General features: G+C 35.2%; 3 protein-coding genes across 9 annotated transcripts in view; 2 read left to right on the top strand and 1 right to left on the bottom strand.

Moving 5' to 3' along the window:
- brat (tripartite motif-containing protein brain tumor) overlaps positions 1-27,830 on the top strand; it is a 439,119-nt gene that overhangs the window by 69,975 nt on the left and 341,314 nt on the right. The window lies entirely within an intron of this gene.
- LOC142980762 (uncharacterized) lies at positions 960-1,881 on the bottom strand. The gene is made up of 2 exons (XM_076126341.1): positions 1,333-1,881; positions 960-986 (listed from the first exon to the last, which is right to left on the bottom strand). Exons 1-2 carry the CDS (start codon positions 1,879-1,881, stop codon positions 960-962), a joined length of 576 nt encoding a protein of 191 aa, XP_075982456.1.
- On the top strand, positions 19,267-20,194 carry LOC142980761 (uncharacterized). Its single transcript, XM_076126340.1, has one exon. The coding sequence runs from the start codon at positions 19,267-19,269 to the stop codon at positions 19,858-19,860; it is 594 nt and encodes a 197-aa protein (XP_075982455.1). The 3' UTR covers positions 19,861-20,194.

The following is a 27,830-nucleotide window of genomic DNA, read 5'->3' as shown; positions in this document are numbered from 1 at the left end:
GAGACGATACAGAGCCCGCAGTATACCAGTGACCCTCTTGCAAACGTTAGATACTTGAGCAGTCCAGCTCAGAGTTGAGTCCAAGTAAAGGCCAAGATCTTTCACAGTAGGGGTCAGTTCTATTATTGAGCCATCAAATACTACCGGTGGTACTGATACGTGACCTAGCCTACTGATGCTGCGATGACTGCCTACGACTATAGCCTGACATTTGTCAGGGTTAACAGCCAAACCGAACTTCCTAGACCAACACTTAATGTGCTCAAGGTCACTGTTGATCATGCCGACAACTGATGCTATCTCTTCCACTGTTCCTTGCGCGTAGAGTTGCAAGTCATCAGCATACAGATGATACGCACCCTGAAGATCTTCGGTTAGGAGATTGATGAAAATAGAAAACAGTAACGGAGAGAGGATGCCGCCTTGTGGGACACCAGAATCGAGTTCACGCCAGCTCGATGATAAGTCACCGATGTGAACCGACTGTTGGCGTCCTTTAAGATATGAGGAAAACCAATTCAGTGCACCAGAAGATATATTCAGGTGACGAAGGATGGAAAGAAGGATATCATGACTGACGGTATTGAAGGCGTTCGAGAAATCAACCAAAGCCACCACGGTGACTTTAGTGTCCTCCATGCCCGCCCTCATATCGCCAGTCACTTTAAGGAGTGCGGATGTAGTGCTGTGACCTGGTCTGAACCCAGATTGAAGTGGGTTAAGCAGGTTGTTGTTTAACACAAACTGTGTTAATTGCTTGTGCACACAGGCCTCAAGCACCTTGGAGAGGAAAGGGAGAATCGATATGGGTCGGAAGTGAGCTGGACTCGATGGATTTGGGATTTTAGGTAACGGGATAATGTAGGCTTTGCGCCACAGAGAAGGGAAAGAACCGGAGGTAAGGGAGAAATTTATGATATGGGAAATGGCGGGGAGTAGGTGATCCAATACTGTGACGATCATATGACGACTGACGTCGTCAGCGCCTACTGCATTGGACTTAATTGAGAGGATTACCTTCTTAATATCTTCCGGTGTTACTGGAGCAAAACAGAAGGGATCATAGTTGGGTCGGGGTAAATTATTAACGGAACTGACAGTGTTGCACGTGGTTTGGTGATCTAAAGGTACGGTAGAAGTGAAATGAATGTTAATGTCATCCAAACCAACCGTGCACTGTGGGACGTTATTTCGGTCTTTGCCGATACCCAGGGTCCCTAGGAACCTCCAGATATCGGCCGGGGAAGAGGAAGAAAGATTACTTAGAATGTGTCGGCGTTTAGCGTTGCGTACCATCTGACTGCATCGATTCCTTGCAACTTTGAACTGAACCCAGTTGTCGTCACAGCGGTCCCTACGGAACTTTGCAAATGCCCTATCCCTACGTCTCATGGCAATGCGAACTCCCTCAGTCATCCAGGGAGCAGGCGGTCGTTTCCGTCTCACTCTTCTGATTGGCGCGTGGACGTCATACAGCCTAGTGACAGCGGTGTTAAAAATTTCGATTTTTTCGTCAATCGTACGGGCTGACGTTAGCAGCTCCCACTCGACGGTAGCAGCGTCCTTACACAATTTAACTACATCCATACGCCCAAAACAGCGCCTGTACAGAACCTTGGGAAGGGATTTGGGAGGTTTAAGGGTGTAGGACAGATATATTAGGTCGTGATGAGAGAAACCAGGAGCAGGGTATTGACCTAAAAATGAGACAAGGGTGGGAGCAGACGTGATCATTAGGTCCAACCAAGTATCATCGCCTTCGGTGTTGTGATGAGTGGCATTTAGTGGTAGGACATGTAGACTGGCGGACTCAATGATGTCTAGGAGTTTACAGGAACGGAGTGAGCTGGGAGAAAGGAGATTGGTGTTGAGATCGCCCATGATGATGTGATGTGAGTAAGCAGACCCTAAAGATTCCAGTACCAGTTCAATACTGGAGAAGTAATCAATGGATGGGGGACAGTAAACAACGCCGAGAAGAATTTTGGCTCCTTTGACCCAAACCTCTAGGAAGAGAAATTCGGCGGAAGCGGAGTAGTTAGGACAGGAGGAAGCTACAATATGGTAAGAGAGGTCACTTCTGAGATAGATAGCGACGCCACCCCCTCTCCTGTCTATCCGATCATTACGGATAAGAATGAATCCAGGGAGGGGGTAAGAAGTTGAGGGTAGATGAGGTTTGAGCCACGTCTCTGAAATCAGGACGGCATGAACGTCAGCATCAGCGAATGCCTCCTGCAGGTCATTATAATGGCTAGGGACGCTTTGCGCATTTATATGACATACGTTAAAGAGGTTTATACCAGAACTGTCAAAAGTCCGACGTACAAAGTCTCCTAGCGTGCCTGTTATAGAGCAAAAACTATCTTTCGAGGATGTACTAATATCGTCAGCAGAAAAATAAGAAGCTTCATCATCAGACATCTCCAGGGGCACCAATCCGGTGACAGTGTCTTATGGAGGCTGCTGAGATGTCCGTCAACCCCATCTTGGAGTTGAGTATGGTCGAAGCGATGTATTGTCGGTCGACCTTGGCTGACTCTGGGATCCCCAAGAAGAGAAGATCCTTTCTTCGGTGCCTAGTCTCCATAGAGTCCACCATCCGGGCACACTCACTGATTTGCTGTCGAAGCAACCCAAGCACACCAAACATAAGTTCGCGGAAGGTGCGGAACTCCTCAGCAACCTTGGCCACAGTGTCCTTGGCAGCACCAGTTTGCAGCTGCGCCTCAAGTTCAGCCATCCTCTTACTAAATGACTCCTCTAGCTTCGCCTGTGTCATCTGAATGTCACTCAATTGAGACATTGTGTAGTTGTTAAAGGTGTGTAGTGACTTGCAGATTTGGTTTGTGTTCAGCTGGCAGGTGGTGTGTAGTATTACACTAATACTACATGTACTGGGTATGTACTAAATGTAGTAAATACTTAATATATACTGATGTCAATTGATTTAGATTGATAAAAACTGTTAAATAAATTAATTTGCAATTAAAAACTCAGGAGTGATTTTTTGTGTGTCTTACTTATTTTACACCTACCGCCCAAAAAAGTATACAACGTGTAAAAAGGTTTTCGTGAAAATATTAGTCAATTTTAGTTATCTGATGACTGAAAAATCACCACTAAAACACACAATTTTACTCCTTTATTAAGATATCTCAACATTAATAATACAAAGGTTTACATAGAGCGAGGCAAACGACTATAAATATTTACAAAAGATGATTAAGTAAACAGATGTTAATTAATTATTGCTTTAACAAGGAATTATGACGGACATTTATAATAGAATTAATAATATTATAAGCTTAATAACTTTACAAAAGTAATAGCTATAAGCTAAACTGATTATATTTCAACATTAATGTTTTATTCTAAATAATATTGGAATATCAAGGCACTGAAGAAACAATGCTCTAGTCAGTCTAGTCAATTCCAGTCGGTACTATCGAGTAACGAGAGTTTGACATTTAAAATATGCTTTAAAATTTGTTCTAACAACACCCGCTAGGGGCGCTGATCAGTTTTCCGCACAATGTTTGTCGATAGCTAGCCGGTCGTCGATAGTCGATAAAAGTATGAAATAGCCTTTTTGTAATCTAATATTAGGTAATCACGCATCTTTAATCTATACTAATTATAAAGCTGAAGAGTTTGTTTGTTTGTTTGATTGTTTGTTTGTTTGTTTGTTTGTTTGAACGCGCTAATCTCAGGAACTACTGGTCCGATTTGAAAAATTCTTTCAGTGTTAGATAGACCATTTATCGAGGAAGGCTTTAGGCTATATATCATGACGGTACGACTAATAGGAGCAGAGTAGCAATAAAAAATGTTACAAAATCGGGGAAAAATTTGACCCATTCTCTTATGTGACGCAAGCGAAGTTGCGCGGGTCAGCTAGTGTATGATATACTGTATAATTGAAGTTTCAAATAGTCTACTACTATGGATTTATCTTTAGGCATCCAGTCGATAGTGTGTAAAGTAAAGTAAAATAGGCTCCAACGCACAGATTCAGAGGTCGGACGTCAGCGAGAATGCGATTATTTGGTCCAATCTTCATCATGACGGTGCTCTACTAATGGTCGTTACTGGCTCAGATAATCACGTTTTCCAGTGACTGACTGGTGACGGCGTTAATGGATAAATACACTTACTGTGACCCGTAGCTCTACCATGAGTTGGCAACTATAGTCTCCCGCAGACACTGTAGTTGAAAAAATGTATGAAAACTTGAACAGCGCCTCTAGCGGATAGTTAAGGTACCAACATTGCTACCATGAGTTGCCACAGTTAGTAACGTGTAGTTAAATTAAACAATAGTGAATGTAGATTGGCTTTGTCGTTCATTCTTTCCGTACGATAATGGTACCATGAGTTACGAATTTGACAGATGCTGTAGTAACGAACTATTACTATAGTAGTTACGGCACTCACCGACTTTTAGCTTCGTGAGAGCGTATTGTTTTACAAATAATTGAAGTTATTTTCCAATAAAAAAATGTTCGGTAGAACAAATATTGGTTGTGATATGTTTGAAACTGCTGCATTCAAAGATGAACGACGTGAACAAAGACATTTCAAAGTGGTATGCGGGAATTAAGTGGAAATCCCCTCAATCTCTCAATAATTGTAAAACAAAGTTTACAAAACTATATCGACTAACAAAGAAGTGTTTATAGAATTTTGTGATTTATTATGTCAACACACGGGTTTAAAATCATTTCAAAGAGTTACATTAGCATCAAAGGTAAGCCTGTTAAGCTTACCTTTGATTTGTATGTTTTTGTATGTATGTATATTGTATCAGCGTGTTGTTGGGGAGGCGAACCATTTTTTCCCAAGAGGCCACAAGGGTGATCATTGTAAAAGTTACTTCAGCTTTAAACCATGAAGTTTTTGCAAACATGTTCATAAAGTTTCCTAGGACGCGGCAGGAAAGAGGATTATTTAAACAAAGATGAAAATAAAATTAGTTGTTAATTAGAATCCTTGCACTAGCACTAAAACGTAACTGAGGTGTTTTCTTTTGTCCCCGGCTGACAATAAACAAAAAGCAATAACACAAAATCAAAAATACACGAAAACGTCCCAAATTATATGTAAGCGACGACTTCTTATTTTTGTTGGTTAATACTACCATATCAATTTCAAACGTGTGTCGTATTTTCTCTCTGTCTGTCTTATGTGAATAGAAGGAGATAGAACTACAACACTCAAGCTTAGTCAAGTTACAGATTGAATGTTGACATTATGTCGCAAAACCACAGATTATAAATCTTACTACGAATGATAAAGTTTTAACTATAACGAGAGTAGTTAACGTCAACACAACTCATGGTACGAACATTTAAGCCCACTGTTGTAGTTGCGTTCTCACGTTAACTACTCTAGTTAAGTATGATGATTTAACTACGCCAACTCATGGTAGAGCTACAGAACTGCTACTAAGAACTACAATATTTATTCGCTAACGACTGTAGTAAAGTCCTTAGAAAATAAATATATCTTATTTTAATCCTGTTGTTTAATCTTGTAGTAAAACAGTGCGTTTAAAAAAGTGTGGAAATTCTGTTAAAATATCTTCTTTATTGGTAATATTTAAATTTGAAATATATTTCTTACACTAGACCTTTTGAAAGAGCAAAATCAAACACTATACGATTTGACATTTTAAACACCAACGATAACACAATATTATAAGAGAATACATGTGAGAGAGTCTGACAAAAAAGCACATGAACAAAATATTCTCTTTCTAGCAAAGTTTAATTCCCAATTGGAATTCACATCTACTACGATCAATATAGTTATAGCACTATAGTCTACACTAATACTCATGGTACCTCCATAAATTGCGTGTACCCGAGTCCCGATCGGTGGCCATATTGTACTACCACGTGACAAATAAAACCATAACATAGCAGGTTACGGTAATAACATCCGAACACGCGACTTCAACAGGTCGGTCCCTAATGACGATGTAAAAATAGGCGTGATGGTGGCCATTTTACGTAAGATTGTAGTTGTTGATGTTAGTTAGTTATACGGGTATTAGATGAAGTGTGGCTATAGGCTTGCCTACTATTATAGGGGACTTACATTGTTAATAGCGAAACGGTATTTCATACTCTTCCTACGACTTCGGGCATAACGGGCGTGATATTCTGAAAGTACATGAAGGCCTTGAAAGACCTTGAAGGAATATAGGAGACCTTGCAGGAGCAGGGGTACACCCTAGTGGAGGTGCACTGAAAAGTATTTATAGGTCCCAGATTCTAAGTGGACACACCACATAGCCCAATATTATCCCCGTAGAAAGGTCGAGCATCCAATAGGACTCCCTTCGAAAGAAGTTTCAAACGTTCTGATACTAATTAGATTTAAATTACTGTTGACAGCAATATGACTGGGAAACATAATAGAGACAAATAAAATAGAAAAATGTGCTAAAGTTTTTATTAAAAAATAATATGCAAACAAAATATTCACGTTGATCAAGCCATTCCTTTACATCGTCATATAGAAAACAGTACAGGACATAAAATCGGTTCTAAAAATAAACATGCTAACAGAAAGTCCCTAAGATTTTCCAACGGCAAATAACTTCACATATTTACCGTCCGGAAACTGCCGACGTAGCGTTCCAATACGAAAGAATAAACTGTTAGATAGAAAGCTACAATATAATCCAGTCCACAATATTTTCTAGAACAAAAGACTGGATGTCCAACGTTGTTAAGCGTCCACTCCGTACCGAAGGCAAGCCGTGCCAAAATACAATTCCTAGAACTGTTTTTAAACGCTTAAACGATTTAGCCCAAATTTTTAACTCATGTGGATGACTGATTAAAATGTAATAGGGTTTCGAATAATCAGTTTTTGTTGAGAATTTTTCAGAAAAGTACGTTCTCTTTTCTATTTTTTTCGTGGTATATTTTGTGTGTCCGATTAAAGTGTAATAAGATTTCAGAAACATGGTATTTTTGGTGCAACAAACCAACGAATTCTGACCGACTTTTTTCTTGTATCATCGACTTATTTACTGTTTGTAGATACTACAATTACTTAGTTAAGCTACATTTCATTAGATAATATATTCAATATTATATAACCTAACTAGTGACTTAACTCGTTATTATAGCATTCTTTTCGGCTTAAAAAACAAGCCGCTAAGATCCAAAGGCTTCCATATAAACTTAAACATAATATTTATAATAACATACCTACTTATAAATATTAACTCATATATAAGGTAAGTATACGTTTACTCTTTACCAAAAAGCTTGATATTACCGAAGAGCCCTCAAAAAGTCCATACGTTTGGTTTTTTAAGTTCATTACGTATTCAAGAGTAAGTTAGACATTTTCGTCTACGTTTCACTGGCGGCTTCCGTACACCGAACGAATACTGAACGATATTTGCTAAGTTCACTGTTTACATAAGACTATCATTGGTTAAACAGATAGTTACGGCCGTATTTTGAGTAAAAGATAGACGTAGAAGGTACTTAAGTACAAAAGATATCTTTGAAAATACGGCTATCGGATTCCTTAGTCGGTAGAAGAATCGATACTGTAAATAGATACATACATAAGTTGGAAGCGGTTTCGCAATTGACTGAAATGTCCTCATTGAACGAATAATGAGTGCTCGATTTGTGAGTGGCATATTTTGAACATTTGTTTAGACTTTCAGCACTCTTAGTAAGTTTTTGTAAAGATATTATCAATATTATACTAGCGGACACATACTTCGAAAAAAATAAACATTTTTTGTAAAGAAATAGCTTCTTTGGGATTTTCAACCATCTCTTAGCTCCTGTTCAGTCATTGAAGCCAAAAAAACAAACATATAGATATACTTTCGCATTTCGGATATTAATACTTATGTATAAAATTACGACGATGGTACATATGATACGACGAAATAACGACTATGGTATGGCGGTGATAGTGACGAAGTGACAATGTTAACCATTGCGCCAAACATGCAGTTAACTAGAACAGTTACTTATATTGATAAGGATTATCTTAGTGGGAGAGTCTATTTACCGAACATTTTTCTAAGAATTGAAGCGGTTAATGAGAATTCCATACCTAAAAATAATGAGCTTCATTTTAAATATGCATGAATCATGGCGTGTTTAAAACATTAAAATTGGACTTTAATCTCGCGTGTTGTCCGTAGTATAGACCTACAGAATTGCTATGCATCTGCAACGTGCATGTTGCATATGTTTTCACGTATCTTTGTTGACAGTATGTATATGAATGAAGCAAGGGAAGTTTGTTAGGATTGTATCAAGTGGCGTTTATTGGTCTCTGCCTACCTTTATGTTAAAAAGATTTAATGTATCGATACGGGAAAAAAAATATTTAAACGTATACAAGATTATTTTTTTCTAAATCACCAAACACCTCACAGAACTAGATAGCTATAATCATAACCAACAACTTTTGTTCTATTATATAAAGATGTATTAATTTAAATACAGTTTTTCAGAAAATAAGATCACAAATTACAATTCACAACCGTTAACGTATAATACAAAACATTTCAAAGATCGTAACTAAATAATGTTAAGCATATTATGTATTGTTGTTTTTCTTACAACTTACACAACCACATACAAAAGTAAAAGTGCCCAGCACTCATTTGGAAATGCAATCGGAAATGCTTATCGATATTTTTCAACACTAAAAAGTCCTACAACATTATATTCTGGTCTCGTTCACGCTAAAACAAAGAAAGTGTTGATGCGGGTTATCGCTTCACGGCGGTGCACACGTGCGCCCGCGCACGCGATCTGGTGACACGTGTAATACAGTAGGAGGAGTTTGACAACTTGTTGGTAGATTTGTTGGCAGTGACTAGTCGATGTGGTACCTGAAAGGAAAAGTTTGAGTGATATTAATGTTGATAATAAATTATGTTAGTGTTTAAATAGAATCTCTGTAGTGTTTTTATTAATTAGTTAACTAAAGAGTAAGTTACTACTTAGTTACATGTTTTAGCTTTTTCGTTTAGCAACTGTGTTTTAGAGTTAATAGGATTGTGGAAAGCGAAAATCCTTCATTTAAATGTGTGTAAAAGAAACTAACTACCGCATTAGTGTAAGGAATCGGTAAACGCCACCTTATAATAAGCAAGAGATAAGTAACACCCAATATCAATAAACGTTCTACCAACCGATCAAATCTATCTGTAACTAAATTACATCTCTGTAACTCTATCCAACCGTCTCAATAAACAGTAAGCTGTCAAGCGTACTTCACCGTGTGTATCAATCAACTGACTTATCGGTCAATTAAACGGTGGTTGCGCAACCACTTGCGCGTGAGAGTCATCTCGAACAGTGTAGCACACGTGTATGTGTCCGTGGAGATTAATTCGATATGAGTGTGGGTAATTGGATTGGATGTACGTACGAATGAGTTGAGACGCTTAGTTGAAATAGCCAAGATTGGGATGCCATTTGAGTGTGAGTTTTAGGGGGAATTTTGAACTGTAGTATGAATGATTTGGTAACAAATTCGGTTTAATTTACGATCTTTTATTTTTATTAATTAATCAAATTCGCGCCAGTTACACACAAAGGTGAAGAAAGAGGTTTAATGAAATACATAACGTTACCATTTACAAAGCTAGTCTTATGTTTTAAGCCACGACATGCCGAATAGATAATTGTGATCTGAAACTAATTGTGTCAAGTCAAGTTAACTAACAAGTCAAGCTAAGAAAAAAAAAAACAGTCTCTATCGTAACTAGAAAACGAAACACTTTTTCATAACATCTTTCTCTAGAATATCTCAATAACAACCAAGTCCTGCTCACTATAATAAACATCCGTGTGTATCACAGCTGTTAACGGTGTGTCGACCAATCAGACGAGGTGTTACGCAACGATTGCGCATGCGACGCAAAATCGCAAACCGGTCTCTATGTAGTACGTGTACTATTTGTAGTTATAACTCGACCGGTTTGTGTGGCACTTGATGTTAGACAGTATGTGTGTCTGTGTGTATGTGTGTATGATAGTAATGTGGATGATTAGTGCTGTTGACTTTTCTAGTTAGTCGACTTTGGAAATTGAGTCCGACCTCTGTCTGACTCAATTTCTGTTTATGTTAGAATATTTTTCAATAGTAACCCAGAGTTTGATAACGTGCCGTGAACACCAGTAAGCTAGCACTTATTACATGGGTCCATCTTCCGGTATAACAGGCGCGATAATAAGTATGTATGGATTACTTCAAATGATAATCTTATAACCTGTATTATAGTAAGAGAGACGGCAAAATTTATATGCGGTCGGTGACACTTTACGTGAACAATTTCTCCGCAAATTTTGATTTATTTACTATCTATCTATTCAGCTTACATCATTCACCCACTTTTGAGTATAATCCTCAAATAGTACTGAAATGGATGAGACAAACGCAGGATCGAAAAAAATGGCAACTAAGGGAGGGAAAACTAAATTAAATTTAGTTAAATGCACAGCAAAACCTACCCAACAAAAGCAAGAAAATGTATTTAAAACTGTTCTCTTTAAAACAGAAATGTATAATTGTGTGCATGTTTTAACATTTTTATTTTCACACACGTTGCTCTCCTTACTGAAATAGTTCCTTATTTCTTTAAACTATAACACAAAGAACCCGTATACATTAAACCAGAATAGTATACTTGCTCATTATACTATAAATAAATACTTTGAAACAATTAAACATTAAAATGGCTCCGAAAGAATGTTATTCGCGACAAACAGCCGTCGTTTGTTAATTTAATGAGTAATAAATTGTAGATAAAGCGCACTCCTTTCAACTATGGGATCCTGGTGTTCGGCTCATCCTTTATTTAAGTTTGTTTCTTGAAGGTAAAATTAGATCTTACGTACTTTTAGTGTAACAAACAATGTTTTAAGAGGGACAATGCAAAAATTAAATGTTTTGTTATTTAAAATTTTAATCTTACAAACTTTTAGTGTAACATACAATGTTTTAAGAGGGACAATACATAGACAATGTTTTGTTATTATCAATTTTACTGTGAAAATGTTCTTTGGATATGGTTAAGTTTAAGATAAAGGCATAAGAAACCAAGTATAAGACAAGATTTTAAAATAATATTAAATGATTTTTGATAGAAATCAATTGAAGGAAAACGCTTTGCGGAAAGTGAAACACTCAAAATACTTTTTTCCGTGTTAATTGGCGAAGTATAACGTAACTTTATTTTTAAATTAATCATTAATTGTTAAAATCAGCGAAGTTAATACCCGATTCAACCGTAATGCAGTAATAAGCGATTGTTATATACTTCTATTAATAATTATAAATCGTGCTTGTAATTGGTTTTTCTTCAAGCACTGTTCATTTAAAATCCACTTCATCACACCTCAGTTCCAAGATTATGGACATTAGCATCCTTTAAGTACTTTTACTAAGAAATACTTAACATAATTATGCTTTACATAGACCAATTAATGACCTACGTACGTCTTAATTACCATGTAATTAGATAACAGTTTCTCGCTACAGAAAGAAAATGTCCTAGATTATACTTTTACCTCTTTTTACGAGCGTATTGTGACAACTTTTCTCCTTATAGCACTTAACTTGAAGGATTAAATGACCGTCTACCTACAGGCTACCAACTATGTTCTCTTTCCGGAATGAGGTAGGATTTAGGCCTTGAATCTACCAAGTTGGTTGGGGTCTCTGCCAATCCGCACGTGGCCAGCAGCGTGGTGGACTATCAAACTAACTAATAAAAACAAGCAAATCCAAAATTCTCAACAAATAACTCAAAAATTGACTGAATTACCACGAAGTCAATTTCAATTTACGTACCTAATATTCTAAAATAAAACGTTAAACAACTCAAATTCACGAACAAACAAATACTTGACACTCGAACACCATTCTCCCGCGACAATTGTTTATTTCGCAATCGAGTGACAAATTGCTCGAAGCGTCGACTTTTAAGGAGTCGAGTAATACAATAGTCGCTTAATGAAATATTCAACGCGATTATCGCGGAAAGGTGCGACAAAAATCGCATTAGAATTTAAGATTGCCTCCAGTTTTCGTATTGTGAATATATTTCAATGTATAAGTGATTTTGTTATTGTTTAGTGCATTTTCGTTTGATAGCGTAGAGTAAAAATTTAAATTACGTAACTTTAAATATACGTACAGTCTTTTATACATACATTATATCACGCTTCCCGTGAGACTAGGCAAGGACAAAATAACACTATTTGAGACTGCTATAATTACTGATAATTTATGTTTTTATTTAATTTAGTTTGTTTACTATAGGGTCTGTTAGTTGAGATGGGGTATAATTGTGAAGACAGCAAGTTATAAGGGCTATTTGCGACTTAAGTATCGATTTGCTATCGTCATTTATATACAGGATTTATTTATCCTAATACAGGCTCCCTATGTTTTTATTATGTACCTACCTAATATTCTAACTATAAGACTAATATTAAACTTTATGTATTAATTTATTTGAATAAATTGAATTTATTTGAATAAATTGAATTTATTTGAATAAATTGAATTTATAGTTGCAGTAGGTACACCTTAAATCAAAAATACTTTCAACCTAACTTCATAATCACGCCATCCAAAAATACTATTCGATTGATTCAAACTTACTTACCTATCCGCAAACGACACTGTTGGGAAATAATACAACATACAAGCAAATAAACTCCGTTTCCTTTACGTGACGTAGTCTATCCGATACGAAGCTCTCTTCCCAAGGGATTGGAACTGAGATAGAACAGACAAGTGTGAACCGCTCTTTACTAAGTTTATTCTTAATCAAGTGAATTTCTAGTTGAACGTTCTGATGGGAGATGTAGGTTTCGATTAGAGATAGATCGTTTTCAGTTAGATTAAGAAAATATTTTGCGGTGGAATTGAAATGATGGTTGATTAAAATGTATGTGGAAAAGTGAAGTTAAAGGCGCTTTGGCGTACCGAAGAAGAGACTTACACTACACATTGGGTAGAAGTGGGATGAATTATTAGATAGAAATAGAAAAGTAGGTAATACTTTCTCTGAATTAAACATAGTAATGCGAAACAAGTTTTTTTTGAGTTTTCGTAGTCGGTACTTAAATTACTTCATTCAGTAATACTGTGATGCTAAGAAAAATAAATCTAATAACACATTACGTATAATTTATAGCGAAATGTGGTACTCACAAAATAAAAATACAGCGATTTTGAAAAAGAAACAAAACTACAACTTCTCACCAACAGATGGCGCTGTACCAAAAAAATGTATACGCATTTTCGCGCTTAAATTCGCATCTCAAATGGCCGCTAGAGCAATCGAAATACAAAATAAGGTTCGCAAATCTAGCAATATGTTACGTAGTAGAAGCAAGTATGGATGGGTATTGAATCGTCCCAATACTTGGAATCCTGTGGATTCCGTCTATCGAGTAAACCCCTCGAGAGAACCAGTTGAGATGAAATTGGATTGTCAGGTGGAGCCGGGTGACAAGCCTAGTGCTATCCAGTTTATAGACAAGGAATGTATTGCTTGAGATTCGTTTTTGTTACATTGAAATAATGTAAATACTGGTTAATTTCATTATTTTTCTAAAGCGCTTGTTAAGCGCGGTGCAGTAGTCCAATTGTTAGGACTTGCTGCGAACAAGAGCTCATAGGTTGAGTTTTATTGTTTTGCCGATGTAAATCCTGACTCAATATTGCGACTATAACATAATGGGGATTACACAATTGTTTAAAACGTTAAATAAAAAATGATTTTTAAGTAAATTAATTTTTGTTATTTCTAAACAAACTATAATTCTGTTTTCAATCATAGTCAAACAGCAGTTTTCACCTTGCAGCCTAACAAGTAAAAGGCAGATGCAGGTAACAGACAGAGTTATAGATTTTACTTTATAAGACTTATAATATAAATTTAAATCTGAAGTAACGTAATTTAAAGTAATTTATTCCACTATAATAACGACAAAATTACATTGATACATACGACAGTACAAAATGATATTGGTTATTATGTTATTAAAATAAAACCCTCGGACGACGCCAATAAATTTTATGAGCCCGTATAATTGGCATATTAAATAATAAAAGTTATTGAACATTGAACAATATTGCGATTCGCAAGTTATGACGGTAAATGTTATTAATATTTTACTGGTATATTACTCTAATATTAATTGAATACTCGAATTTAGGTCAAATACATGTTTATCTAATTTTATTACCATTCATATTTGAGAGTATCAGTAATAAAAAAAATGTCTTTTATCTCATTGAAGACTATTCCGTATAGTATGTTATAGTAATTTCCTATGATCTTAAGATATTTAGTACAGTTCTTCAGGGTATTAAAAACTACAAAATAATTATGAACGTGTAATTGAATGCAAGGCTAACTCTTAAATCTATATCTTACTGTCTAACAAAATATTTTATGTCTAATATTCATCGACAATGAACATGACATAATTTGAAATTGCCATTAAGATTGATAATCTAGAAAAACCAAGATTTCATTTTACAGAACTGTCTACATCAGCGTAGCCGCGGATTTTAAACTAGTACATAAAAAAATGTTTTAAAAATGAAATTGCTTCTAGAAATCTTAGTGATCGAAAAACAGGATTAAGACTCAAAACAGCTATCTACGCCACCAATAGAATGTCATTTTAAAATAAACCTCGTTTAAATATTTGAATTCCAATATCCATTACAGATTTTATTTAACTATTGGGAATGTAATTCATTCGCGCAAATACATGGCTCAATATTGACTGCAGTAGATGAGGCATGGGACATTTACAACTGGGAATTCAATTTTAAAAATATTTTGATATTAGTTAACTGCATCTTTGGCGCAGTGGTTAAAGTGGTCACCTCGTAAGAAACATCCAGAAAACCCAAACAGCAAACTCTCTGTGAAACTTAAAATCGAAAGAACGAACTACGTAAAAAACACGTTTATTGTATGGGGACCCTTTAATATTTTTTTATTTTTAGTATTTGTTGTTATAGCGGCAACGGAAATACATCATTTGTGGAAATTTGGGACTTCTAGCTATCGCGGTTTATGAGATAGACAGACAGACAGGCAGTACGGGACCCTAAAAAGAAGCACACCAAATCATATCACTTTTCTAGACCGTCAATATGAATAAAACAATCCAGGTATTACATAAATCCTTTTATAACACTTAGCACCTACAAGTTCAGTTCTAACTCACTAATTGGCAACTGTATACATAATCTAATTGATTTTTCACACGTTTATTATACAACTCCGGTTCTTGTCGGTATTCTAAATTGATAATTTTATACAATACGATGATTGTGGGAAAGACTTATTCAAACAAAACTTTATGTAATAGATTTTATCTGATTCGGTGGTTTAATTGACAATGTTACGCTGATTATGTCTCTGGTTTGATTCCCAGAACTTCATTTAGGAGGCGAAAAATTTTAAGTGAGACCACAGGGGCGAGTTTTTTTGACTATTGGCTATTGATAATCGGCTAGCTATCACAAATTGTTGTATGAAAACCTGATCAGCGCCTCTAGTGAGTATCATAGGAACTAATTTTACAGACCATTTCAAATGTTAAACTTGATACTTGTTCGTACAAATTGTAGAAAAACGTGCTCAAAGTGTCTGATAATGTATAGTTGCTCGTAATTTGCTTCATTAAAAGGAATATAAAATATTTTAAAATACTGAGCGTGATGTGAAGAAATAAATTAAACTTAAGTAAGTGGCTCACCCGCAATTCGCCAGCACGATGCACTCAAGGACTAACCCCTCCCTCATTTATGGAAGAGGTCCAAGCCCAGCAAAAAGACAGTGATAGATTCTTATTTCATGTCTATTTTACTATTGAATTGATTCATATAATTACGTAATTCTTTACCAATATAAAGCTTTTATTCCAATAAAACTTTTAGCGTCATATTAGGTCTGGGAAAAAGTCTTTTCACATTACAGTATGTATGAACTTGTAATAAAATCTTTTCTCTACACAAAAAAGCTCGATATTTGGGTACGTCACGAGCTCACTGAAAGAAGCCAAATGAACCGTGGACTCATTTGTGATTCTTGAAGGCCTTTGGCTTCGCAAAGCGCAGTTTACGAATTTTATTACAAGTTCATACATACTATAATGCGAAACGACTTATTCCCCGACCTAATATAAAATAATTCCATTTATTTTGTCAAAAGCTCTTATTCTTCATAGATTTTCATAGAACACGAAATAAACCGTACGAAATCCCTACTTTTAATATACGTAATCCCTGATCGAATAGCTTGCAATCCGGAGCTAACCTGCATGCAATCTGGAGTGAGTGAGGAGTGACTCTCGAGAGATCGACGCGGGCCTGAATACCGGGCTATTACGAACCGACGGATATGTTAAGATTATTCCTATTGTCAATGACTTGGAGTCCTGTTCGAGTGCATACTGTGATTTCAGAGATTTGCGTGTTTGTGAACGTGAATGTTTGTTGTTTTGGTTCTATGTTCTACGTGTGAACTAGGGTTAAGAATTTGGGAGATAGATTCGATGTTTTCGTAAGAGTGGACGCGTAAAGACAATGAGAAATGTGTGTTTAACGACTTTTTTTGGTTATTTGCTTTAAACATACACTAAAGCAGAGTTATTAAGTGACCAATGAGATTTGGAGGAATTAAAAATGAAACAAGAATGGTTTTCAACCAATGTGCTTGTCACTACATACGTATCATATATTATGTCAAAGTATTGAATTTAATATGCATTGGCGGTTGAGTTCCAATGGTTATTCTACTTGAAACATGTGAAATGGTTAGTATTTTATAAAATTATGAAACACTTTCTCAGTTTGAGTTAAGGGTTTGTCAGTAACTTATAATGTAAGTCAAGGACTTTTAATGTTTACGCCTCGTGGCTTGTTAAGATAGCTGCTGCTCTTGACAATAACTTTAATCCCAAATAAAACTTGGAAGTTCAACAACGTTTCAGTAATAAATTAATTTCAAGGTTAAAATGTAAGTTGGTAAGTGAAAATATATTTACAAATGTCACGCAATTCCGGGTCATACATTTTAAAGCACGCGTACTAGTGACATTCGGCATGCCAACACTTTATTTTTATGAAATACGATGTTGATAATGTTTTTCCTGATAATTATCAAACTAACGTCTCTGGTCTCTGCCTTCCTCTTTAGCTATAGGAAGACGGCGTGATTTTATGTATGTAACACCGAAGTGGTTCTTTATAACAATAAATTATTGTTCTAACTTTGGAACAAACACATGAAAGTATGAAATTGCTAGTGGAATCTTTAAAGAGTCCATCCCGAATAATTTGCAATTGTAAATTAGTGTAACATTCAAAACTTTAATAAAACAGAGCTTACTTACGTTTAAACGTAGTGTACAGATGAATGAAATAAGTTTTTACAATCGTATTAATTAAAATTTGTTGAAGCAAATAATATAATTATAACAGCCGCGTTAATCTTAAAAGAATAACAGTAGAAAATGAGATAATCGGCATTCCTAGAAACTGAATAATACTCATTACTGCTAAACTAATTTAGAACAAAATTAATTATCTTTTTCCCAAGAACTAAATTAATTATGAAGCTTTTTTCTTTTGCGTCTTAATGGTTCGGACACTTGGGTCAGACAGTATTATCGTTTGGCAAAGGTTCAAATACTTGGTCACATAAAAACGCAGCGGGTCTGGAGGTTACATTGAGCTATAAAATATAGTTAGTCCTTTGGGGTAGTGGTCTAATGCAGTCGTTGTTGAAATGGACTATGTCGGCATATATTCAGTAGAAGCCTTTTTCTGGACTTGTGTATTATTCTGTAATATTATGAGAGGGTGTCTTCTTTTTTAGAAATATCTAATACATTGATTATTCATCAACACACAAGAATATACGTTAAAAAATGAATGAATTAAAGTATTTATTTTGATGTGATCTTGTGGCCTTCTAAATTCCATCCAAATTCATTCTATTAGTAATCGTAGTTTCGGGAATCGTGGGTTCCATCGTTCGCCATTTATGAAACATTGTATTGAAACATTCGAGTCAACCTTTGGCTTAGTTCAATTGAACAAATCAAGGAGCTTTTAACCTAATTACCGAAACACAAAAACCTAGGCACCACAAACAGGTAACCTAGTTATTTTATAGTCTGAATGACTAAATGTATTTAGCCTTGTTGATCGTTTACCGATCGTACAGCTGGTTACGAGAAACTCTCAATTGTTACTTATTACACATCATTCTTGCATTACCTTGAAGAATTAGGTAGAGGATTCATAAATACGTACACACAAATAATATATTATAGGCAAATATGAATAAAACAAAACTACATTTAGTAGGATCCTAAATATTTGGTCTGAAATATATTTTTTATCGTATGGTTAGTGGTCACGTATTGTCAAAGCTATTCATGCCGTTTGAAAAGCTTATGACTTGGCATAACGACTGTCAACTTAATTGATTACAACCGTACCTCGATTCTCTACCACTATTGACTACCGACAACCGGCTGGCGATTGACATTTTGACATTTAGAATGTACTGCCAAAATAGTTTCTACGATGCCCGTCAGAGGCGGTGATCAGATTTTCATACAAAATTTCTCGATGACAGGTCGGTTGTCGGTAGTCGATTTCAGCCCAGCCTGCATTATAAAAAATAGAAAAATCATTTTGTCTAGTGTAGATAAGATAATACAGAAGTATGAGACTAGTTAATGCATTACAAGCTTAAAATGTAGAATCACTACAAAGTTGTTAATATGAACTGATTAAATTTATTGATGAAAGATACGATTGAGACGCTAATTACTACAGATTTTTGATAAAATAGCTATCACTGATGTCTATTTTAGATAGATATCTAATTAAATATAATATAATTAGTCATTATGCTTCTATTTTTTTATATTCCGCAGACTGCGCGATCTTCTACCACTATTAACTATCAACTAAACTATCGAGAAATCGCTATGCTTTTTGAAAATTTTAATGTCATTCATCGCCCTGTAATTATCTCTTGTAAATCACACAATCACTGCAATTATAAAAATAAATGTACATGATTGTTATCTAAAGATACACATTAATGACTGAAAGATAATCTTTTTGTCTTCAGATTACATTATTATCTATAAACAAGCTATAAATTGGCTACCATTTATTGAATAAAAACATTCAGTCATCATGTTTCGCGCGATCATCATTTTGAGTATTTTAACTGTAGCATTCGGTTCTTTAGAACTCTTCACACAATGCACAGACACATATAAAGAAACTATTCAAAGAGATTATTTACTCGGAGATTGGTACCTTGTCTACGAGTTCACACTTTTCGGAACTACATTGCCATCGATAAATTGCCCTAATTCAACATTTACAATACCGACTGCAGAAGAAATCAAAGCATATAAGGATAAATACGACAGCGCCGGCTTTCCTTTCACGATTGATGACAATTCAGTGCTTTATGAAGAAAACAAAAATTCCCAATATACTTCTGCAAAAGTTGGATTATATGCGGGCGATGCTGAGGCAAAATACTTCGTGCTTGATCCTAAGTCTCCTGGTCTCCTTAACATGTATGGATACGAGGTTGAGATTTATAATCGTGTGAATGACAATTTTATGTTCTATCAAAGGTGTGCGATGAGGGGACATCATAGAATGCTGTTTTCACGTAATAAGGATGCACCGCATGAAGAGATGTTGGCTATAATCAACAGTCATCCTGAGGTTAAAAGGATGAATGCTAGGAGGTATTGTACCCCGCGATTGTGAGTTGTAATTTTTGTGATTAATAAATTGATTTGAAGCATGATTACTTCAATTGGAATTATTTAAACCTAAAACATTTTTTTTATTGATTCATTTCATAACTAAGCTATAAATTTTGATATACCTCTTTATGGATTTCAACAATAAATTGCGTGCATTGATGACCGTACGTTTTTGACCTCTTTAAAATAAAATACTCATTCAACCGTACAAACCTATCCTTCCTTTTTTTGTCAAAAATCTACAGTACTGTTACTACAGTGTTATTGTATCCTATCTGTAATTTTAACAATAATCCATCTTCAAGTAACTTAATAATGACCAAAAACTTAACTATGATTCCTGCAACCTTCTATTTCTTCACCCACATTCATTCATACAGTTACATACATTAAATAACATATGAATTTTCAAAACACAATTCATATCATTGTGTACACGCTGATGTGTATGTGAATTGATTGATTAGTGCATTCATCTTCACAATAGTACTCAAGAAATACCTATATAAAGGAACGTAAGGGGTCAAAGCACTTTGTAATAGCAATAATTTAAATGACGATGATGTCATATCCTATAATGTGCATTGTGCCAGCGTTACGTCATCCAAGGAAATGGTTATAGCTGTTCTATTTATATTCTAAGTACAAGTAGTTATTGGTTAGTTAACGGTTTTTAGTGCTTGTGTTAAATGTGCAATGGATGCTGAACAAATTGGAGTTGTCAACACGTATTAATAGTGTGGGTGGTCTGATCGTTATAGGGGATATTACTGAAATGGTATTGCATAGGATGTCCTGGATTACTGTAAAGATGTGTTTGTGCGACCTAAAGATAGTTATTTCAAGCTAAGTAGAAGTCTGGGTTTATATTTTGTATACAGTTTTTTCGCGTTCGCAAATCAGAATCTGCACATGTTAATTCATGTATTTTATAGGAATATTCGAATGTATACTTATGTTTATTTTCTGTTTGTTATAGGTAATTGCAGTGAAAATAAGAAAACAAACAAATGGACTTAAAGAGTGAAACTATTCCTTGGGTCGACACGCCGTTGTTTGATAGCCACTTAATTGTACAGGATAGTTGTCAACCATTTAGTTATTTTCAACTGAGATATACTTACATTACATTAAGCATGCAGCTATCCAAACGGCAAGAGATACAGTTCACAAATACAATTTGGAGCCTTTTAAAAAGTTTATCAAAATCATATAGCGATCATTTCTAAGATCTATCCGCGGCATTTACCTACACAAGTACATAATATTTAATACACGAACGTGACCACGCTACATCCTTAGTGCGGTCACTGACAGCGTTAGCTATTGTGTTACGTAATAATACTATTAATAGACCGTATCACACATTTGTATGGCGTGAGAAGTTCATCAGTTCATCCTGCTATTAAAATTACATAACATCGTGATATAGGTAGGTCCAATACACGAGTCGAGCTCACCGGTCGGTAAACGATCTGTGGGTTACCCAACCCCGGCGCGGTCTTTCGATAGATGGGTGACCGCCTAGTGGGTTTTTGAAATGGGCGTCTCCGTGCTTCGGAGGGTACGTAAAAAGTCGGTCCCGGTTGTTGTCAATAAAGATAACAGTCGTTAAGCCACGTCGGAGGCCATCGCGCGGCTTGAACAACTTTGACACTGGGCACGGGACTGGAAACGAATAAAAAAAAAAATAATAATTTTCGAGTTGTGGGTTAAGTACATCACTAATATACCGTCTGCTTCTGTCTTGTCTCTAGTAGCGAATGTGACTGTTGAATACGGGGTCCCATAATCGACTACCGGCTTTTTTCTCTAACGTAAGATGTGAACAGAAATGTCTCACACTTAAATATTTTTATGTTTAACCGATATACGAGTACTAGTACCGATATACTAGTACCATGTCGAGGAGCATCGTAAAGAAGTGTCTATGCTCAGCCGTGGCTAGAACTTGGTAATGTATGATAATTATGAGTTTACATTTTACCTAATACATAAAGACCAATTCAATCTACAAAAGCGAAAAACTATTTATAGAACTCAGGAATCGTAACCAAGTCCTTGTAATAGGCGTCTTGTGTATTCTTGTGGCCAAACCATAGAAGTAGTCAGTTTTCAACTGTTGATTTTGATAATATTTTTTTCATTTACTTATTAAAACAAACGTTTAAAACTTACTCTTCAAAAGAAATTTCTAGAAAAACATCCTATGAAATGGCGTGACGGGTTGCAATAGCACTTGATATGTATAAAATGGTTTTACTGCTTTATTTACGAGTTCTAACCGTCACAGGATATATTAAATGTCGTAAACATTTTGTACTTTGATCACAGTGTAGGTGAATGTGCAGTAAATTAAATATTGAACGCTTCTCTGTTGAAGCGGAAGTTTCCTTGACATGCTTATTTTGTTATGTAGTGAAATAATTTCTGTATGAGATTATGAAAACAATGATTTACTGGAAATTTTTTGGTTTTCTTTTGTAAACCAAGTGCCGGGCACGACCAGCGAGGTTACTTGGAGTAAATGGTACTACTGACTTGCAGTCATTTTTTAAGTGAACCTTTGTCACTTATATGCGTGTACGAAAAAAATACAGATTTTAATAAAGCACTTTTTGTTGAATGGCGCTAGTTACTAAAATGTTTCTGATTTATTTTCATTTACGGGATGTACATTATATAATATCTCTGAAGAATCATTAAAATAAATAAATCGTGGAGTAAAGTAGCACCCCAGTCTATTCAAGCAATAGCAATACCATTTTGACCGAAGCAGAAGTCTAAACTGAACCTCAAAATCAGTCGCAATATGACCTTCAAAATCTTATTCCCGAAGCGCTAAATAGAGTTGAAGTACTGAATTACTTTTAACATGACGTTATGGTTTAAAATAAAATTAGATAGCATTTTTAACGATTCTCCTAACGATAACATTAGAACCGGGTCGATTTCATTTGCGCGCCATAAAACATGAGTTGGATGTTACCATCATCGTCATTCGTCTTTATACGAGTTTATAAGAGACCTGTCGGCTCTCTTGCTGTCTTCATTCCAGTTAAATATTTAAAAATGCATTGAAGAACGCCTTTTTGTGTATAAGTATAGCACTCATTTGACAAGATTTTAATTATCTGCAATACCTATGGGTTCCATATAGGAATTAGGCAGGATTAAAAATTTGCGTTCCAGTTTACAAGACCAATTGCTTCGAAAGGTAATAAATGTGCAAAACATTACGTTTTTTATTATTGTTAATTATTGTTCCGTGTGGAAATTAAACCCACAACCTCCCGACGCAATAAAAGTGACGTGGCGACCGCCGTAGCCACACAGACCGTCTAATGTACTACATAGTAGCTATTAAATACTTGTCAACTAGGATACACAATACATAAGACACATTGTCAAAAGAAAACAAGTTTCTAAGTAAATGATCTTACTCCACTTAAGCTTAGCCTCACAATACCGCACAGCATTCTAATCCTTGCGAAATTGTCGTATGAATCGGCGACGTTAGTAAAACCGGTTGTTGTGCCATTGGCACACTGTCGTAACGCGTAAATCATTGCAGGAGTGCAACACAGCTGTATCAAACCATTGTTTAGGTTCTGTTAACTTATGAAAGGGTTTAACTTTATTGTGCGGAATTAAATTAGGATTAATGTGATTATAGCGACATTACTTCGGTCTACTTCGGCTGTGAGAGCAGTTTGTGTCGTTGTAACTCGCAAAATGCTTTTGCTGGGAAAAGGGTTTTGTGTAAGACATTCCTACTAATATTGTAAATCCAAAAGGGTTGTGATGATAATGGATGTGTGTATGTTTGTTACTCTCTCACGTCGAAACTGTAGAATGGATGTTGATGAAATTTAGAAAGATAATTTATAACCTGAATTTAACTTTTTACCCCGCAGATAATCTTTTTTCGGGGACGAAATCGTGAGTAGAAGCTATTTGCGAATAGGTTCATTGCATTAACTTTCCTGGTCATAAGTTCGGCTCTTATTGAATTAATAGCATTGAGCACAGCTGTCTTAAGAACAGACCATAATTAACACATAAAAGAAATCCTTCCTCTGAGGTAATTTACTACTTTTGCATAATCGTTGACTCGCACTAACCTCAGCCATTAGTGCCATACCAACCAACTGTCAAATAAACTACAGCGACTAGAAAACTTAATTAACAACTGCCGGAAAATAATAAAATCCAAGTTAGAAATACGCTAAACTTATTAATTTATTCAAAACTTAAAGCCTTTCTAGTACCTCTAACCTATGGTATTAAAACTAAACTAGAAGTAGGTCAAAAACTGAACGTTATCACCTAACGGAAACCATAAAACAGCTGGTTAGAAGTTGGGCGAAAGTTTGCGTAACAACCTGTATATACGTTATATATACACCCTGTATAAGGTACAACTATGGCAATAATTACTAGACGTCTAACGTTTGGTGTTATGCAATTATAGGGGTAGGCTTCGTTGAAAGCGAGTGAAAATCGCTTCTAGATTATTTTGTATGTTTTGTCAATCCGTAATATAAATGACAATTATTTAATGACCAAGACAGCATTTTTTAAAGGACATTAACTAACTACTGTACTCTTATGTTGATATTAGCGCTATGACATGCACTATCTTCACATAAATTAGTGTGAACTGAAAATGTGGGTTAAGCGTAAGTGCACCTAAAGTCGGTTTAAGAATAGTATCTAAATTAATTATTAACTAACTAAGTTACTAACATAACTAAGTACTTACATGTACTAACATTATCCGCTGTTAAAAAGAGACTGATAGTTACAGATAATATAATAGCAGCCTTTTCTCGCGGCTCTCACTTTTGCAGATCTGACTAATGCCTCTGTTTAGTAAAATATATTTTTTTAGCATCACGATGAGATAGCACTTAGTAGTTGCTTTTACATATAGCCTAACAACCTAAGAGAGCCCCGTATGTAGGGAGCACGGGTGGTGTAGTACAAACTCTTCAATTTATTACAGCAGTTACCAACCGTCTTATGCACCCAAATGTTACTTTATTTTGGTATATACGGATTTTTTTATTATATTCCAAATACATCTTGCACGTCCAAAATACAACGTATATGGCCAGCCGAAAAATATGGCCGCATACCATTATTCCAACTGCAAAATATAGTAACGCGATTTGACCCTTAGGTACCTTATTTCTCTATCTAAACATCAAATATTTAACCATTTGCAAACAAAATCGCTATTGTAGCGACCCCAGCTTTTCCTGGGAAAACCGGTGTGTGAGGAAACTACGCCACGTGGGTCGTAGTACAAGCGATACAAGCTGCAATGTTGACTGGCGACTAACTCAGCCTGCTTTATATATTGATTGTAACGTCATTGTTTCACTATTATATTACTGTATATATACAACAAGTTATAGGTGAAGTAAATGGGTACAGTTTTGGATTAAAAATGTACTATTTTCGATGATGAAAAGTCTGCTAAATATATCTACAAAATGAAATAAGTATAATGTGGAACCATTAATTGTCATTTAGCAAATAATTCTGTATTCTTTTCAATATCACTTCAATTGTACCCAAAGGAAAGCACGGGAGATAGATTTGGATCCATGTTTCGTCATATTCCTTTTCCCGTATATATCACTTAAATGACTACTAGGCTTGAGAATATTAGATCAATGTAACAGTATTACACCCATTCTGAGAACCAAACTTCAAACCTTATAGTCAGTAGTCGCATATGCCACAGCTGGGATACCACGTATGATACTTTGCGACTAATGACCCGAGAATAGAACCTCGGACTGAACTACTATATCAGGATTCTGTTTGAATTTGTTAGGCTTGCTAAATGGCTATTAATCAAAATGAAGTAATGAACTAAATATTGACATAGCGCTAATTGTATTTATTTTAGTTTCATTATTTTGTGATGCTAAAAGACTAATTACTAAATATTTGTACAGAATCTATTTACACATTTAATTATTATTAATGAGAATATTTTAATTAGCTTTTAGTCAACGTTTTGAAAACTATTTCATATAAATTCGTTTTAGTAACTATTTTATTAGGATTTTTGTTTGCATCAAAACAATACACATCGAAGATATTTAATTAATAATTACTTTTTCATTAAAATACCTTCTTAATAACTTGATGAATCGTATTTCTTGTATCTTTACATTTCACTATAGATTTTTTCAGTAACGACGCAATAAAAATAACTCCAAATCAAATGTAAGCAACATAACTTCCCGCAGTATTCGCAAAATAAAAGAAAGCTTTTGAATTCTTCTAAGAGAAAATACTATTATAAATGCCAATTGCCAAATCTTGTTTGAATGGTAGTACACTTTTAACCAAAAACCGGACTACCGGATTGAGTTTGATGAATTTTGGCACATAGGAACTTTATAACCTGGATTAACAATATAATAATCTTACCACGCGAAGTCGCGGACAGCAGAAAGTTCTCATTAAAGCAGAAATATATTGAAAACTTTGATTAGCAAATGAAAAACGCTAACAAAGTTGCGTTCAGAATCTAGTTCTCTTACAAGACATTCTAGCTTAAAACCTACACGAATATTACAACACAAACTTGCAAGTAAATTCTACTTTCCCTAGCATTTCTTCCAATACCAATAAGTTAGCTACGTAATAGGAAATTTCACGAGTCCGATTGGAAGCAAAGAGCAATGTTGCACAACCTTCGACCGGATATAAACAAAACTAGATATTTTATTTATAACCACTGGTTTAGATTTATATCTAGTCGGGAATAGAGAAAACGTTTTGTATAATATTAACTTGTTTTAGATGTCAGATATACCTGCGGAACTGTTCATAGAGAACTGATTATATTATTATAAAATAGACGAACACAATTATTTTATTTCATAAATCAACTGCTTGGTCTCGGTTTTTTGTGTGTTAAAATAGCACGAAATGTTAGCTAGTTTATCCGACTACTAACCATGAGGTCTTGGCTTTGATTCTCGAGTCGAGTAAAGTACTATTTATTGTTATTTTTTAAGCTATACTGAAATATTTCTCAATAATAGGTCAGAGTTTGGTAACGCCCGGTGGATGCAATAATGCTCTTTTACATTGAACTTACATTGTTAATGGCGAAACATGGGTGCATTTTATAGACTTCTGATTACACCTTCGAGTATAACGGGGTGACAGAGTATGTATCTAAATACTAATACATTATATTACTATACTATAAACACCCACACAGCATTAAACCCATAAAGCTTTATCAAACCAAACCATCACAATTATTGACATTTACACATACAATATTCATACCTGCATGTTTTATTGTAATCCGTCAAATTACAGCAAAGATTAGCTCCCACGTAGATGTGTAACAGATATAATTATACCTACACACGTACGTATGTAGTGAGAGCAATTGAGCGAGGTGCAACGCTCGGTGGTCACGAGCGGGGTCAAGAAACGCACAGAATATAACAACAGACGGTCTAAAGCGGATATCGGGTGTATTTGAGATAATTTCAGTGGTTTTTTGAAGATTTCAATAAAACAAATTAACAAAGCGCTATGAACATAAGTGTATGTTATTGATAAAAAGAAGTGCAATCATAGTTGTCAAAATTATATGTATTTTATTACCAATAGCGCGATTCTCTACAGCCGGTACTATAGTTACATTTAAAATTAACCGCAAAAATAGTTCTGTCAACGCCCGCTAGAGGCGCTGCTCAGCTTTTTTTATTAATCAATCTATAGGAGCGAATCGCACCACTTTACTTATAAGAAAAGTAGATATAATAACGTAAACGTTACCTATTTATCACGACCTAAATTAGTATTAGTTTTAATCGCCCGTGAAAACTACAAAGACACTGCGATATTTTATGTGTGTATTATTATTATGGTTATAATTCCAAGTAAATACGCAATATATAATACTAAAGTAGAATAATTCAT

This window comes from Anticarsia gemmatalis, chromosome 18 (genome assembly GCF_050436995.1).
Source record: "Anticarsia gemmatalis isolate Benzon Research Colony breed Stoneville strain chromosome 18, ilAntGemm2 primary, whole genome shotgun sequence".
Classification (NCBI taxonomy): Eukaryota; Metazoa; Arthropoda; class Insecta; order Lepidoptera; family Erebidae; genus Anticarsia; species Anticarsia gemmatalis.
Note: the sequence above shows the minus strand (reverse complement) of the source record. Positions and strands in the feature narration are given on the sequence as shown.